General features: G+C 37.4%; 1 protein-coding gene across 3 annotated transcripts in view; it reads left to right on the top strand.

Annotated features, from left to right (window-relative positions):
• arnt2 (aryl-hydrocarbon receptor nuclear translocator 2) overlaps nt 1–18522 on the top strand; it is a 94860-nt gene that overhangs the window by 38507 nt on the left and 37831 nt on the right. For all 3 annotated transcript variants that reach the window (XM_040155038.1, XM_040154876.1, XM_040154957.1), the window contains 6 exons: nt 3656–3721; nt 7046–7131; nt 11217–11293; nt 13754–13888; nt 15183–15257; nt 18318–18469. In XM_040155038.1, coding sequence (XP_040010972.1) covers nt 3656–3721; nt 7046–7131; nt 11217–11293; nt 13754–13888; nt 15183–15257; nt 18318–18469 — 591 coding nt within the window. The remainder of the gene's footprint in view (nt 1–3655; nt 3722–7045; nt 7132–11216; nt 11294–13753; nt 13889–15182; nt 15258–18317; nt 18470–18522) is intronic.

Raw genomic sequence — 18522 nt, 5'->3', positions numbered from 1 at the left:
TTTTGAACCTGGACAGCTGTGCACACACCATGCTCCTTGTGTGGTATGCTCCACCATACCACACAGCAAACATGCGATATACTACTCATATCTGCTGTTTAAATTGAGATTCTCATGGACACATGACCCATTTCACATGAACCTAAAGCCATATGCCCTTCCATCCTGACATAATAACATTAATATTTTTGCCCCTCAGAGGTTGTTGGTAAAAGGACTGATGTCTCCATACACTCATTATTTAGACTTAGCAGGCTTGCCATCTATACTCCAGTAATTATTGCCGTCTGTTGGACATCACTCCATAGCTTCTGACCCTTTACAAACCCTGTTTCTTGCTTAATTTGTCTCTTTCCTTATGGGCTATGTCACGGTATAACACAGTTTGCCCCCCAGCCCTCATTACTCATTGACTAGAAACTACATCAAAGCAGCTTTGACTGTTTCAAGGGCTTGCAAGAGCTTGTGTTTAGTTTAACAAAATAACATTCCTTTTCCAATTTCTTTCTGACACGCTGTGGTTCTGTTAGTGCCAGAGTGTGTAGAATCATCAGGGGCTGCTGAAGCCTTGTTTTGTCTGGATCTGTCACAAAGGCCACACTGTGTAATCTTGTTAAGAATTTGTTGGAATGGTATGTTCTTCTTTTCTGTTGCTATTGCAGGCCCTGCATAATTCGAACAACGTGCTGCTGGGACAGTCTGAAAGAGACTGCAAGCAAGCTGAAACGCAACCACTTCTGTGACACATACATAAACACTGGCTGAGAGGAACACAGCATGATCAGCAGACTAACATTTCAGGGAAGCCATTATTAGGGCCAGGCAGGCTTATGTAATTTTCAGCCACGAGACTGGCCTTTCCATGGAGTAACACCTGCTCACTGTATACCACTGGCTTCAAGGAAACTCAACAGGAGGCAATAACATGAAATCAGGCCTCTTTTCTCATGGCAAAAAAAAAACCCTACTCCCATGGCCAGACATTTTGAAGTGTTGTCACTCACTCATGCATCAAGCAAGTTGTGGAGCAGACCTTTGAGTCAGTCTCACTGTGCTGATCCAGACAGGGAGGGAACTGTTCACAAGGACCTTACTTCAGTGTATTATTTGGTGTTGTAACTGTCATCAGTATTATACAAACATACTGTATTTCCTCAAATAAAAACTGTGGTCAATTTATTCGTCAGTTGAGGTAAATAAAGGCCCCCAGTCATTATTTGAGGAAATACGGTACACTCAGAGAGCACTTTATTAGGAACACTGTACTGATACTGGGTAGTGTTTCCCTTTGCGCTCAAAACAGCCTTAATTCATCCTGCCATGGTTTCCACAAGATGTTTGAAACATTCCTTTAAAATTCTGGTCCTTTTTGACATGATTACATCCCATTATTTCTGCAGATTTGTTAGCTACACATTCAAGCTGTGAATCTCCTTTTCTAAAACATCAAAAAAGGTGTTCTCTTGGATTCAGATCTGGTGAATGGGGAGGCCACTGAAGTGCACTGAACTCATTGTCATGTTCATGAAACCAGTTTGAGACGGCTTTTGCTTCGTGACATGGTGCATTATCATGCTGGAAATAGCCATTAGAAGATGGTAAATTGTGTCCATAAAGGGATGCACATGATCATTAACAATACTCAGATAGGCTATGGCAGTCAAACCGTGATCGACTGGTATTAAGGGGGCCAAATTGTGTCAATAAATCATTCCTCACACCATTACACCACCACCACCAGCCTGGACTGTTGACACAGGGCAGGTCCGGTCCATGGATTCATGCTGTTGATGCCAGATTTTGACCCCATCTTCTTGCCTAATCAGATACCAAGATTCATTAGACCAGACTATGTTTTTCCAGTCGACTTGTTGTCCATTCTGAGATGGTTCAAATCAGCCCGTCTGGCATCAACAATCATGTAATGGTCAAAGTGACTGGAATCAAACTTTTACCCCATTCTGATGTTTGATGTGAAGATTAACTGAAGCTCCTGACCTGGCTCAGCATAAATTTATGCATTGCATTGCTGCCACGTGATTGGCCATCTGGATAATTGCATTAATTAACAGGTATACAGGTGTTCCTAATAAAATGTTGAGTGAGTATATATACAATATAAACATTATTGTGAGTAGGAACTGAAATGATTAATCAATTAATTGATTAGTTGATAGATAGAAAAATAATCTGCTATTAATGATAATCGATTCATCTTTTCAACCATTTCCTAAACAAAAATGGTGGATATTTGGACTGATTCTGAATCCAACAAGCAATTTGATTATGCTACCTTGGGCTTTCGAAAATTGTGACAAAAAGATTATTTAAGAAAATAATGAGCAGATTAATCATAATGTAAATAATATTTAGTTAAAGCCCTAATTATAAAATAATTATACAAAAAGCTAATCTGTGTTCCAGCTATTGTGGTCAAATTTATACAGTATGTATTCGTCTGTGTGATAGCTGGTGGATTTGTAGAATATTTTGGAGGAGCAGAGAAAGAGGGAGAGCAGTGACTCTGTTCTCTACTTTGAAATAACTCTGATCCTTGAATTTATTTTATTTTAATTCAGACTATATTGTGTTCAACAAATCCAGCCATTGATGATCAGACTATTTTACTAAGTTACCTAGTAACGTATTAAATATACCTTTGCCCAACATCCCTACATCAGCCTGCAGCTGAAATAGCTCTGCTCAAGGACAATGTGAAATTGAAAGTGTATGGGGTGATCCCATAGTTCACAAATAGGTATAATTCAGATTAAACCAATCTGAGATTGAGTCAGTTTCATTTCCAAAATTCTTATGAGCTGTTCTCAAACTGAGAAATCTGGATTTTTTTTATTTTGCTAATTTAAGTAATACTTTATGTTTGAGTTTAGGATATAGTTCTGATACCTTAGTCCTTTAAATTTAACTTTACAAACTCCATCTGGAAAAAAAAAAAAAACTGGTTAGTGAGTTTTTAGGGTTAGGGTAAACCTGTTAATGATTGTGATTATGCATTGAACATGGCATTTCACTTTTTTTGGGAAAAAAGGATCACAAAAAAATCATCCTTTCAAAAATGAAAGGCCTTAATTTTGTAAAAATGACCCTTTTTTCACTGTATGATGTGTTTGAATAAACTTTCCCACAACTATAAAATTAGATCAAGTCAAGAACCATTCTGTTCTTTTCTATATGGTGTTTTGACATAATGAAACAATATCATATTAGTTTTGAGATGTAAGTCTAATTCCTGTAACAGCAACAACATGAGAGAACATGGGCAGCTGCACCTGGCCTCGACACTGCAGTGTGTGGCACTCGGATTCGGTGGGAAAATGTGAATTGTGTTAAGGCGATGGGATACATAGTTGCAGCACAAAGAAAGGCAAAGTATCTGAAAAACTAACTTTCTCTTAGTGGAACAGTGCAACATGCAATATGGTTTGTAAAAGCTGTGGTGAAGTTACAAAATTTGAGAACATTTCAATAAAGAGTGGATCATGTGATAGTTGTGTCAGTACATTGTGGATATTGTTTGTCAAGCAATTGTACAGTATGTGTGCTGCCACCCATTGTGATTAACGGACACTAGCTGGCATGAAGCACCACTGGAGTGTAATGTATGCTGTTGTCTTTGTTTTGTATTTGTGTGCAGGTGCGGCAGTGCTCCTCTGGATCACATCTCCCTAAACCGTCTATCTAACATGAGGAAGAGATACAGGTACAGGAACTTATTCTCTTACTTTTGTTGCGATCCACTATAATGTCTTTCTGCTTCATCCTGTCCTGCTGTTCCTTCCCTAATATCCTTATCATTAAACTGGAGATGGGGGTATGTTCCCATCAGTTTTCAAAACCCTGTCCGCCAAATGGTCCAGCTGCACAAATCTAGACTAGAAAAGGTAGGAGTTTATAAAAATGTTGATATGCTCATCTCACTCACTTTTCAGTTGAAAATCACTGAAAGATAAGGCACAGTTCTCTTTGTAGTATAGATGGAAATACAAGATAAGTTTTCATTGAGTATCAGTTATTTTTAAATAGAACTGTGATTTTTAAGCAGGGTTAGTGCATTAATAAGAATAGCAGTTTATGTAACATTTCTTATTCTTCTGTTACACTAGCATTTTTATGTAGAGTGATAACCAGTCTGTGTGTTAGATTTATATAACTGTGTATAAATGCAGCAATATATTACTTCATAAATTGTATATAAACAGCGTGTCCCCCAGTTTTGAAACCAAACCTACAGTTCCCACTTGGTTTCAGTCAACTGACATTAGCCCCAGACATGTAGTTCATTACAGTCATTTGTTGTACCTTGGAACAGTTCTATAACATGTCCAACAGGGCTCGAGTCAAGAATTGAATGCTGTCACATTAGATGATTCATCAGATCTTTTCTCATAATGTAAAGGCGTCAGCAGCACAAGGTTAATTACACATACGGAGATTTAATTATTGCACTGTTATGTACGAAGACAATGACTTGAATGAATTTAATAAACCACAAAACTCTGTAAGCCAATTTGGATTGGATGTAAAGATGATTCTTCTCATGTCAGATCAGCTTATAAAGAGGAAAAAGAAAAAAAATAACCCTTGCTAAACCAGAATAATCATCAGACCATTAGTTTTTCAAAATTCTAAAATTTCATCCAGGGCAACTGCTTTCAGTAGAGTAGGAATATCCAGCAAAATGTTTGATATACAGCATGTCAGCAAATAGAAATTAAACGAGAGTCACAATTTAACATGCTCTGCTGCTACGTTTGGACTGAATAAAATGGCCCAAATAAGTTGTAAAATTCATCACTTGATATTATTTTTGAACACATTGTTGTTCCTCAGCAGTAGCAAAGCTCCCTCTCACACACCAGATGTCAAATGTCATGCATGCATTACATCTCTTTTCATAATAGTCCCGTTATGTTTAAATAGAGCCATTATGGAAGATAGGGCTAGGGGTGTAAACAAATATAAATATGTTATTCGTATATGCACAGATAATACTGTCTGAAGAGATATGAAAAAAAATCTGAATTTTTCTCTGTAATACTTGCCCTACACCAGTGCCCTCCGTTGCGTTCCCCTGACCTTCCTCTCGATTTACACAATTTATCACAAACGTAACACTGCTTCCTCTCAGAGTCATAACATAACATAAAAATAAAAACACACAGACATCATACACACTTTGCAACAGTCAGTGGCATTCACTCTTTATAGTGGCCTCAGGATCTCTGATGTCCATCGAGGACAGACGTCCATAAATCTGTTTAGAAATCAAAGGCTAAATAAAAGCACTTCTCATAACTTCATCAGATCTTTCCTCATAGTCATCAGATTTAGACGTTTCCTCAGTATCAGAATAATTTGGATTTAATCCAGGTCTTTACAGTGCAAACAGACACAGATTCTTAGTAGCCATAGCAGCATGACTTTTCATGATGCAGATGTACCAAAATTTCAACAAATAAGCTACAGGCTAAAAACAAAGCGGTTATTTTTACCTCATGATTTGACATTAAAGCCTGTCACTTAGTGCAACTTTACTATAGCCTGGAAACTGGAGAGCTGAAGTCAGAGACTGTCTCAGAAGTGCACGTTAATCCGCCGACAAATTTTTCTTTCAATAGGACCAAGTCCTACTACATGCACAGTTTCCTCAATATAGTTTCAATTGTGGCTATTTTTTCAACTGATCTCCTGTTACATTTTCACTATTGATTTCCACCTGGACCATTAAGAATTACACATCTTTTATTTAGACTCAGTTTAGACGTTTTTCTGTCAGAGAATTAAGCAGACAAGTCAAAGTCCACAACTTCTGATACAAGCCACACCCACTTCCAGTACAATCTGAACACAAATATTTTGTGATATAAACAGAAACAGATAAAGAAAGTAGCTTTTTGTTACACCCCTAATATACAGTATATAAAGGTGATTATAAGCCTAAAAGCCGTTACTTAAACAGGGGAATGAAGCCAACAATGTTAAGTACTAAACAAAATGCCACTTTCTTGTGAAAATGTTTTTTTTTTAATATTAGCATTTTTGGGTAGATTTGTATAGACCTCTGTTCACAGTGAAACACCTGAACATCATAACAACGGTCAAATCTTTTCTTCCTCAACCTGTTTTCACTCACCAAACAACAAAACAGCAAACCACAACCAACATCTGGTAAGGAGTGGGACAGACGCAAATGACTAAATCCTTATTTCATACTCAGGATGTCATCTGATAAAATCAACAAAAAATGCAGGTTAATGACAACTGCTGTGCTGTATCATGGCTATATTGGCATTTAAATTGCGTGATTAAAGAAAAAGTTAAAGATGACAAAGTTATCTTCTTAACTTTGCTGCCATTTAACCCCCGCCACACACAACTGGTTACTTTGCCGAATGACAGCCTATTACACCTCTGTTCAATGTCCTGCTGCGCTCTCATTTACATATCTGTTCTGTTTTTTCGTTGTTAGAGAATTTAACTGGTACGGAATATTGATTTAAACCTATAAACACTTCATATTAACCAGCAGGCATTCCGAAGCTGCTGTGCTGCATTAATAAAATCCTTATTTTATAATTACAACATTATCTGAACATAAATCCAGGGTTATTGACAATAGCTCTGTGGTGTATTCAGCTACGCTGACATACGTACGAACCTTCACATTGAAAGTTAGAGGCAACTAAAGATTTTCTTCTTAACTTTATGGAAACTCAGCCCTTGACAGTCACTGACCAGGCTTAGGTCATTGTTTGGAAAATCTCCTTTCACCCGATATCCGCTGAAACAGGAGGCTGGTGTTTTCAGATTTACATACTCTTGAGGCCATTTTGGAGAAACTCTGCTTTGGGGGGAGAAAAACAGTCTGGACAAAGGCCTGAAACGGAGAGAAAAAGATGCATTTACAAATTTAACTGGCTTAATGTGGATGTACTCAAAATGTCTGAGAAGGCTTGTATTGGCCTGTAATGTCTGACTATTTAACATGCTTCTGTGTCTGTGTGTGTCCGTGTTTGATTGACAGGAATGGCCTTGGACCCTCAAAAGAAGGAGAAGCTCAGTACTCTGTGGTGCATTGCACTGGGTACATCAAAGCCTGGCCCCCTGCAGGTTTGTGCACAGCCTCAACGTGATGCTCTTGTTTCTATCACTGCTTAACCCAAACGTCACCTCACTGCATGAGTCCCTGCCTAGAGTAAGTGTGGCCTGGTCCCACCTAAAGCAGCTGTTGGTGCTGCACAGCTCCGGATCAGGACCTGGATTCAACCGCAGTTCTACAATAGCTTGTGTGGTTCTGGTATCCCATCCAGGGTGTGTTAGTGGAGCAGCATGTTTCAGAGTGGCTTCAGAAGTGGCTGTAAAATGTCTGTATTTTGCTCCTTTACCATGGAGAGCAGATTTGGTCAGCCAGAATACACATTTGTTACAGTGCATTCAAAAACTGACACTGTTTCACTGTGATAAAAATGTCCAGATATTTCTCAAAGCTCACCTGTACCCAGTCCAACAATTTTATTGACTTGCAGACAGAAATCCAAACCTTAAAAACTTAGCCCTCACCCAACTAAAGCACTGGACAAAATAGCAGTGGTAATTTTCTATACTTCTTCACTACTTCATTACTTATCTTGCTGTTATGGGGTTAAAGGAATCTAGTGTCAGTGAACTGACTTTACTAGTTTCAACAAATTCAAGTCAAGTCACCTCGTTTGGAACCTCCTTGAAGACCCCCATTTAAAGCGTAAGTCTGGTGATGTTCTATATTTTCCTGTTTGTCAACAAATCCCATTAAAAGGTTCAAACTAACAATAAATTAATCCTGCTAACAAGTTTTGTGTGTGTATCCAAAGTCTGATATACAGTATCTTATTTTTCTGTGCCACAGAGTTCCATTGTTGTCCAAAAAGTATAAAAAACACATCAGTGTTCCTTCATTACCATGAACACACACACTGTGGTTTATTTTCACACAGTTCAACATCGATTGGGATCACACCGAAAGAAATAAATGTGTATAATTCATTGCTGAAAATAGTCCCTAACAAATGCACTTCTTTCTCTTGTTTGAGTAATGTTTGCTTAAAACTAGAGGTACTAGCTGTTTCATGAAATTTCTGAACCTTTTTTTTAAATTGAAACTATATATCCATGAGCTGCTTTAAGCAGGATTTGTAATCTGTCTGAACTGCATGTTGGATGGTTGGACAGCATGGGAAACCCCCTACCACCACACCTTTCTGATGTTTCATGACGTATGTTGACCTTTCTCTGTAACTTTCCAAAAGTCACACTCATATCATGCATTGTTGGGCCAGCTGTGTGGACGTGAGAGAAGAGGCAGGCATTGTACTTGTCTTGCTAGCTCTTTTTTCATTTGTTACTCAACTATTTTTGGCACTTTCCATTATAACAGCTACATACAAAACTATGAAGGTCTTCCTGGGCAGACTCTCTGAAAATATGCGCTTTTCCCCCTGTTCCTAAACAATATAGCATCTCCCCCCTCTCTATCATGGATGGCTTTTCACCCCATCTTCCACTGTGCTCATCAGGACAATTATATACACATTTGATTCCAGACAGTAAAGAAGTCACAAAGTTTTGAGAGATGGACTAACACGTTGTTGGATTTGGTCTTTTCAAGGTAGTTACTGACCATAACAAATACTAGAATAATTCCTTATTCTAGTAAGGATTCACTAGAATTTCCTTTAAATTACTTAAAAACTTAAGGAATTTTTAATAATTCCTTAAATTTTAGAATCTACTGATGAAAAGTACGGTATTAGTTTTAAAGTTACAGTCATCTTATTACCTGTTATATACTGTATGCTAATATAAGGCAGATCTCAGCCTCATACTGTTTATCAATATAACAGTAGAATGCAGTGGATCTGAGCCACGGCAGTTCTGAGGACACACAAAGCCTCAAATGCACTCTTTGACTTCAAGACACACACACATCATGCAGTGTTTATAGAGAGAAAGATTGGAATGTACCCCCTCGGTCTCAGACCAGGTGTCTAGATGGCTGATGTGGTAGAATTGGGTGGTGGAACTGGAAAACATCAAGTAAAACACAACTAAATCCCCTCTCAGAACTTTGAGGTCATGCTGGAATATTTCCAGTTATAACACAAACACACACACACACGTATCATGTGTTTTCAGATCATTGACACATGGTTCACTTCCTTGCCCTAAAAATACTCCTCTGGAATATTTTGGACAAGATAAACGATCATCAGGCGAGACACTCGTAGTCGTAATATATAATCACAGATGGACAACAGAGAGACGCACTGCAAACAGATTCTTTGCAAATCGAGCACCAATACAATGGCTGCCGACTGAACTGTGTTAGAGGAGTGGAATGTAGCCACAAGTGAGGATTTGTTTTTATGCTGAGAGGAGCTGATGGAGGCTCACCTCTTTAAACTGTGTGGTAAACTGCCATTGCAACAAAATAAAATGCAGTGATAACTACATATTAAACAGCACCAAGGTCAATATGGATGTGTTTATAGATTGTTGGTATCTTTTTATAGAGTCTTCCCTGTGGCCTTTGGATGGGCTGTGGGTGTTCTTTGGTATCTCTTGAGATTATCCACACAAGGTTTAGAACATTGGTTTTCAAAGGTCATTGTAAAATTGTTATAATCTGGGTTAAATAAAAAACCACAACATCTGACAGAATATTTAAAAAGATTTTAAAAAGAATCAAAACTGTAGAAGGTGAGATGTCCTCACTTTAAGTCCCTCCTATAGGTCAAACATCATGCACAGCCTGCAGCCTTTTACCTAATCTGAACACCAAAATAAATTTATTAGCAGACAATAATGGCATAAAATGCAGATTCTATAGTTCAAAATCATGCTGACCTTTGCAAAGTTAGTGAAAGTGACTGTAACTGTAAAGCTACTTTAAAATGTAAAAAACAAATAACCAAAAAACAAAAAACTTCTCAAAGGATTTTACTTTGAAAGGCAGCAACTGTGTTGAGTATGCACCCTCATGTAATGCAATTTAAAAGTGCCCTGTGAACTTTTAAACAAAGTTCTATTTACATTGAGTGTTACTCACCAAAACTCCAATATGTGTGTAGTTGATCTTGATCCTTGATCCTTGATAATCTAACAAGCAATGCATTTCCTTCCTTGCAAAACATCAGCTAAGTCATTTGTTTTTTTTAAACCTGCATTGTATACATCTATGTTACCTTTCCAGTTAATATGGATGACAAAGCAGTCTTCTTCAGTGCCTTTTTCTGGTACATTACTATGTTTCTTGGCACCAACTATAGCATGAAACTGATGGTAGACGTGTATTTTATCACCTGCATGCATCACCGTGTGCATGTGTCTGCTTGTGCGTGTGTACAAGAGCAAATAAAGACCCACTCATAAAACCATTGCTCAGTGGCATTGCTAGAAGTAAAAACTCTGCATACTTTCAAAGTGTCTAGTTTAAATTCTGTATCTTCAGTGTTAACTAGGTTCAGCTCGTTATATAGATGACCAATGTACTGTACATATGTTTTAAATCTGATTTTCAAAATCCATTTTCCATTTTTAACTTAATAAAAGCAATCATAATCCAGTATAATTATATGAGAAATGTGATTTAATGTAAGGCAAGGATAGCAGCTGCCCCCACACAACTTCAGTAGTGATGCAACGTTTTTAATGAGAAAAGGTGATCTTTCTCAGGGCAATGATACTGTGCCTAAAACTTCCTGAGATACATTACGTTCGAGTTAACATGACTTTATGTTTGATTTAGCCCAAAACAAACAGTGGAAGAGTCCTCATGGGAGAAGTGCCATCAAAATGGAATTGATTTGTCTGTTTGTTTCTTTGTCTGTGTCTCCCTTCTCTTTTACCTAATTATTTGTAGTAGACAGAGAGGAGCAAGTTTGAATATTTGTTTGAAATAAATGTTTTAGCAGAGTCTGGTTTTGTAGCTGAAAACATTCTCAAACTAAGGAGGCTTAATGGTGAAAACACAAAACAAAACTTATAAATCAAGTTAAAGGGCCAGTGGCTATGTCAGCCAGTAGATTACCTCTCACTGCTACAAGTTCAAATGGAAAAATAAGTGTTTACACTTTTTGAGAAATGTCTATTAAATTACACTGATTTTCACACCTTACTCACTCTGTTTCTCTCTCACTCTCTCTGTCTCTTTTCTTCAGGCATGACAATACCAGAAGAAGACACAGAGGCAGGTCAGACTGGAAAATACTGCCTAGTGGCCATTGGAAGACTGCAGGTGTGTGTGGTGGTACAGTCAATTGATTCACTTTGATTCCCCTCAAGAATTGAGGAAAACTTTTTCGAACTGTGTGTGTGTGTGTGTGTGTGTGTGTGCGTGTGTGTGTGTGTGTGTGTGTGTTTGTGTGTGTGTGTGTTATTGGATCAGTGCAGAGGAGCAGATGGAGTTAATATGTTGTTGTTAATATGACTTACTTAAAAAAAAAAAAAGAGCCCTAATGGCGCTAACCGTGAACTGCAACATCCACAGTTTGAGTCCAGCAGGGTACCTTAGTTGCACGTCATTCCCCATCCCTCCGTCTATTCATTTCCTGTCATGTCTTTACTGTCAACTATATAAAAAAGACATAAATTGCCCAAAAATACCTGAAAAAAATTCCTATGGAACAGGGAATAACATTTAGTTCCTCTACAAAAGTTCCTTATGACAGAAAGTCCCTGCTCAAGGAGTACTACTCTCAGGTGGGGTGGCGTTTTGAAAGGCTGACCATTGCTGATTGGTCAGACATAGACCTTAACCTGGTTCAATTGTGTACAGCTCCATTCACAAAATAAGTAAGGAAAGAAGGTGTCACTAATGTCAGTGATAGTACAAGAGTTGGACATTTCTTGTCATGTTTAAAAACAAATACTAGTTTTAAAAAAGAGAGACAGCGTGTGTAGGAAGGAGCTGAGAGAATGAATGAAAAAGATACAGATGGGGAGAGGTGCTCAAAGAGCTATTGGGAGAATGAACAGTGATGAGACAACAAGTCAGTGAACAAAAGAAATAAAACTTGATCTGCTGATTGTTTCTTTCTTAAGCAGAAATAATTAACCATTAGCAGTTTATACACTGGATACAGACGTTCTGGAGTTTTCAGTCTCTTTTTCAACCTTGGCGTGTCCTTTTAATTTGTTACATTAAACTCAAATATCAGAGTCATGCAACAGTAAATACATAGAATATCATGGAAATTTTGTATTCTATCCTCATTTGAAAAAATTGCAATTCATAGGCCGTCATCATTTTTTAATCCGTCGTTGGTCTCATTTTTCTAATCTTCATGGTTCTTTAGATGCGGTGAAAATGCAACAGGAATGCACAAATTGGACTTTTAGTTCCCCGTTTACTTCCTGAGTTTAGTTCCACTGGTTCCAGGAACTGTCTAGTCAGAAAAGGCAAAATAAAAGGGGTTTTATTGTATTTTGTATGTTGTAGCATTCCCTCTGGAGTGTCTTGAGCAATGCCACTGTGTGGACTTTACTTATTTTTCCTTCACCGATGAAGAACTTGTCTGTATCTTTTTGAAAGACAAGATGAAATAGCAGGAATCAACAAAGCTATGTGACCTTTCTACATGGTGGGTGGACTTGGTTCTTAAGAATGGGGCCAAACTCTACGCGTCATTCTCACCTGGCTTAAATCCTAACATAACAGAGCCAGACCACCTGCAGATGTGGTCTCGAAGATCTTATCTCATTTAGACTGCAGTGTTCTGCGTACACGTACTCCTCCAGTATTGTGTTTTTCTTCCCCAAATTAAGAGACACATTCAACAGTCAACTGATCACAAGCAGGATATTTACCTTAAGAAAATAATGAAACTGTTGATTAAGGTTTTTGCAGAGGCAAGAAGTAATTTGATTTAGTAAGATAAATTAGGTCACCAAAACACTTTGAACCAACATGTAGCACCCAAACAACCACTTTTGGAATCAGTTGTAACTGACATGAATTTAAGCTCACTACAGTGTTACTCAGAAGATTTTGGTTAGACTATCACTTCATGGAAATGTACTTTATTTTATTTACTGATTATAGAATCAATGAATCACTGTAACTTTTTTTTGCATTTGTATATTATATATTAATTTATTTGTGTAAATCGATTTTTCCCTTTATTTCTTTTCTATTCTTCTTCTTCCCTCCCCCATATTTGATGGATAAACACTATTATGAACTGAGCAAAAATTATGGATCTCCATTACAAGTAAAAGTCCTGCATGGAAAATCCTACTTAGGTAAAAGTACATAAGTATTAACAGCAAAATGTAGTTAAAGTATTAAAGTAAAAGTAATGATTTGATCCTTTTGACTAATATATCATATCTAACATCATTATGTTATTAATACTGGAACACCAGATAAATCTGAGGGGTTGTGAGATGGTTAATGGAAAGGGGAAAGAAGAAAAAACAAAGTTTTGATAAACAAATCTGTTTTCAGTTTTTTGATTTTTTTTCTCTAATCCTGATTTTTGGTGAGATATTGGATTATATGAACATTTATTGCAGTGAAACCATGTGAGACGTTTAGAGAGAAAAATCACTATTTGGTGAACCTTTTTGTAAGACGTCAGAAGACACAGGTACAGTACAGGTACTTCGAAATTTTACTTAAATGGAGTACTTGTGTAATGTGCTTAGTTACTTTCCACCACTGTTAAATGATATATCTGAAACATGTCTCCCTCAGGTGACCAGCTCACCAGTCTCTATGGATATGAACGGTCTGTCGGTGCCCACAGAGTTCCTGTCACGCCACAACTCGGATGGTGTCATCACTTTCGTTGACCCTCGCTGTATAAACGTCATTGGTTATCAGCCACAGGTTAGCTACGGGGATTAAAAGGACATTGTACTGTACAAGCCATGAAAATTCATAATGGAGATAGGAGTTTTGCCAATAGGAAATCATTTGTGAATGAAAATCGTATTTTTGAGAGAAAGAAAAACTGAGAGCAGTAAAGTGATGAGTATATGATTCTGTTCTGCTGATTATTAGAAATATTACTGTTGAAATATGCATAATTTTGAATTTACTTTGTGAGCTATCAGGGCGCAGGTAATTCCCCTCTGCCTAAGTGTTTCTTACCCGGCTTGTATGACTGACCAATTATTTAATTACTAGTGGGCATTATTTTCATACACAATGTTATTTGAAAATGTATACTATGTTAATTATAGTAATCCTGTCTTGATGAAATGAGTGATCAGACTAGCTCCAAAAAATATTGCTGCTTAGACCAAAAAATAAAAAAAAATATGTGTCCAGTTCCCTTAAATGACCACCTGCCAGGCTTCGCATGTGAATAACAAACTGTTTAACTGTTTTCAATCACTTTGACTTCTAACCATAAAATAATTCACTGCTTGTTCCATGATCAAATTCTCCTGCTAAGGCTTTGTTGCAATACTTCAGTCACACTGTGCTCTCAGATCAACTCCCCTTGTTGTGCATGAATTCCATGACTTCACAGAACTTTACATTATCAGCTATGCACATGAGTTACTGTGTTGACAGTGGAAATAAGAAGACTAGGATGAAAAACATTTGTGTTCTATACTGGTATGTTAAACAAAATTCCTGTGGCCAGTTAGAATGTGCCTTTGTTGACTGTTTCCCCCATTACTCAACAAGAAACAACTGAAATCACTGAGTTATAGTATATTTCTGTTAAATTATCATTCATTACAAATGCATGTGCATCATGTTTGGAGGAAGTGCTTAAACTATACTTGTTAAATTCCTGCGGACAATTTTTTGTCTTTTACTGCAACACATTTATCTCCCTTTTCAAATTAAATATCTGGCATTTCATTTATTATATCATGTGCATTATAACATCTGCAATTACCTCTCACCTTTAAAGAAATGATCTGTAGTCAGTGCTTAATCACCTTCTCACCTCAGCTAACTTCTATTAAATATCGTGATGAATGATTCATTTAATTTCAAGACCATAGTTCAAATGAAAATTTAGAAATAACTTAATTTACTACAAAATGATACTGAAGGATGCAATATTTAGTAAGAAATATGTTTATTTTTTTTTGTGTATGTATTTGATAGACAAACCCTTTTTTTCATGAGTATTAATTCCGATTGAATGACTGCCCAACAGGACCTGCTGGGAAAAGATATTCTGGAGTTCTGTCATCCCGAGGACCAGAGTCACCTGAGAGAAAGTTTCCAACAGGTAGGACTGGACTGTGGCTTTTAATTGGACCTAAAGGTTTCTTCAGCAGAGAACATGGGGTTAAAATCTGAGAAAGGGGAAGAAGAGAAAATTGACGATGCCATACTAATCGATTTGCTATGCAAATTACCTGTAAATCCTGTAAGTAAGTAAAACTTAATTTATACAGCACTTTTCAAAACCCGGTTTAGAGAGTTCTACACAGTAACAAAAAATATGAATACATTTTTAAAACAGGTGTGTCCAGACTTTTCATGCCAGGGGCCACATGAAGAAAACAAAATATAGTCTTAGGCCATGAGCCTTTTAATTTAAGAGACCGTCTTAATCAGCAAGATTTAAGCATGACACGTTGTTCACTGTAGGATGATGATTTTATCACTATTAAATTTCACTCACCAGTGAATGTCATTCCTAATGGGAACAGTAATGATGGGCCTTGGACTAAGGAATTGCTTTCAGGTCAGGTGTAAGTCTTGTAGTGGGGATTCATGGAGGTGACAGTCAGTTATTTTGGACTTCAGTCTGCTCTTGATCGGTGTCATAAGAGAAAATGTTCGCTCATATTTATGTAGAGCCTAATAAACTGAGCATCCCTTTGGCATGGCAATTTCATCTAGTGAAATCTGGACTTTTCCTGACCCCTGTAAAACTCTGTCTCTGGGAGCTGCCGATGGAGACTACAGAGCCACATGGTTTAATGTCTTAAAAGTAATTAAAAGAATTTTAAATTTAATCCAAAATTTAATGGGACACCAGTGAAACACAGCCAAGTGGCAAAACGTACACTTTGTTTTGGCCTACTTAATGTTCACAACTTGAACATACAACCAAAATTTTAATAGAATGTAAATTAATGTACTAATTACTTATGTATCACACATCAATATAACAGGTGTAGCCTAACATACCTAATTTTTCACCAGCTACTTAATCCAAATACTGGATGTCAGAGCTATTGGGTCGATTAAACTTAAATTATTGATATGATATGCATCAAAGTTACTTGAGGAGATTCAGACTTCTGAAACTGAAGTGACGGAACTCGGTTGCTTCACTAGAGAAGCCTCACCACACTGTTGGTCCCTGCTGAACTACAAAAACACAGTCCACTTGCAATCGTACAGTGGTGTTACACAGTGGTACTTCCTCAAATTCACAAATTTATCTGTGTCTGTGTACAAACAATGGTTTGCAGAGAGCACATCACCCAGACAGTAAACTAGCTTCATTTTGGTTTGACATCAAGTTAACTGGCAGAAGCAATGGTCTGCATGTTTAAATTAGTACCCTACTAAAGTTACCGGAATGATTTATATATTGCTAATTAAAAAAAGACAAGAGCTACCAAAAGATTTGATAAAAGATTCTTCAACCCCAGATCTTAGCAAATCTGGGTATTTTATCAACCTGGACCTGGATCCAATACAAATACTTGGGACAATGGAACCCAAGTATATAAGAGTGGATATCTTGGATATCCACATTGAGAGAAAACATTAACAAGGAAAGCAGTTTTTGCTCTACTGCCACAACAGATCCACACCAACACTTTTTTTGCCACGGATATGATAACAAACATCAAAGGACACTATTGAAACACACAAAACACTGCAGGAAACTCTTTCTGAAACATTTATGACATTTTTTGGTGTATATTAGCAAAGTTTAAAGCATGTTCTTGCTTGTATGTTATGATGTGCAAGTAGAGGCTGTGGTGGTCCGTGCAGTAGTGATGAATCCATCCATGTAAACAGAAGTCAGGTTTTTACCCTTTGGGCTTTACTAAAACTCCTTGCCAATCTCATGCAGCTTGATGGTAAATGCCATCAACACCAAGAATGTCTTCATTATGCACTTACTGTGGAAACCTCTGTCCCTAATCCAGCTCTCTATCACTCAGACACACACACACACACACACACACACACACACACACACACACACACACACACACATACAGAATGCATCAGTGCAACCACTAATTCACTTTTTATTTATAAAGCGATGCAAGTTGACCAAAGTGCTGTACAATTCTTGAAGTAAGGTTAAAAATCAGATATATTTGAAAAAGCAATGCGGATACTGTGGCTTGCAGATAGTTTTACAAAGAATAAATATTAAAATAAAATATTTCAATTATAGAGGCATTCCTTATATAGCTGGTGGGGATGGGAGGGTGGGAGAGATATCTGGGTGCCGGGTTGATTAAATCTGGGTAACTGGTTTATTTGATGTGGATAACGCGTTTATTCGATATGGGTAGTTACTTTATTTAATCTGTGTATCTCGCTTATTTGCTAATTTGATTTATGTAGTTCATTTGATCTGGTTATCTGATGTTTTTGAGCTGGTTGTCTAATATTTATTTAAAGAGACAGCAGTATGTGCCCCATTTACAAGCAAAACAGCATTCTAACTGTATTGTTCATTGCTGAATATCATTAGAGGATAATTTTGCTTCCCTCGCTTTACCCCACCCTCCCTATCTGTTCTGTGATCTCTGCCCCCTGTTTGGACTTAAAAGTTCTGCATATGTGTGGTAGCTGCTTTGGCCTTCCTCAGCAGTTTGTTTCAAAGACATTTTAGATCCATTTCACATTGGGAAGAGGTGCAGTGCTTTCATTACTTGGTCTGACAGTCATTAGAGTGATTGGCTCAGAGGTCAAAGATAGGGAGCACAGTACTGCCACAGAGAGTACATAAAACAGAAGAAATCATGACTATGTAACAGCTCAATTCAAAAGAAATTGGTTTTGTTGACAAGTTGTAAAGCTCACTGCCTAAGTGAACACTGTGCTGCTAAAATGGTTTAATGTAGACTTGATAACATCATGGGTTATTGACTGTTTCACTCTCTTGGTGAATCTCTTCCCTCTCAGATGAACACGCTGGAAATTGTCATCTACAAATCTGAAGAAAATGTAATTTGATTGAAAAATGCATAAAGTTGTTGTGACAGTAGTCTCAATCTCTGCTTCTCTTTTCACTTCCAGGAACAGCTGGATAATTAAGACATAATATAAACAATGTTAAGCAGTGATTTCCATCCCTCTGCAGGTTGTGAAATTGAAGGGTCAGGTCCTGTCAGTGATGTATCGTTTCCGAATGAAGAACAGGGAGTGGATGTTGATCAGAACAAGCAGCTTCACCTTCCAAAATCCATACTCTGATGAGATAGAGTACATCATCTGCACCAACACCAACGTCAAGTAGGTCCTTTATACACAACTACACCCACGAACACACACACACACAGACACCC

The sequence above is a fragment of the Xiphias gladius genome, chromosome 1 (genome assembly GCF_016859285.1).
Source record: "Xiphias gladius isolate SHS-SW01 ecotype Sanya breed wild chromosome 1, ASM1685928v1, whole genome shotgun sequence".
NCBI classification, from domain to species: Eukaryota; Metazoa; Chordata; class Actinopteri; order Istiophoriformes; family Xiphiidae; genus Xiphias; species Xiphias gladius.
Note: the sequence above shows the minus strand (reverse complement) of the source record. Positions and strands in the feature narration are given on the sequence as shown.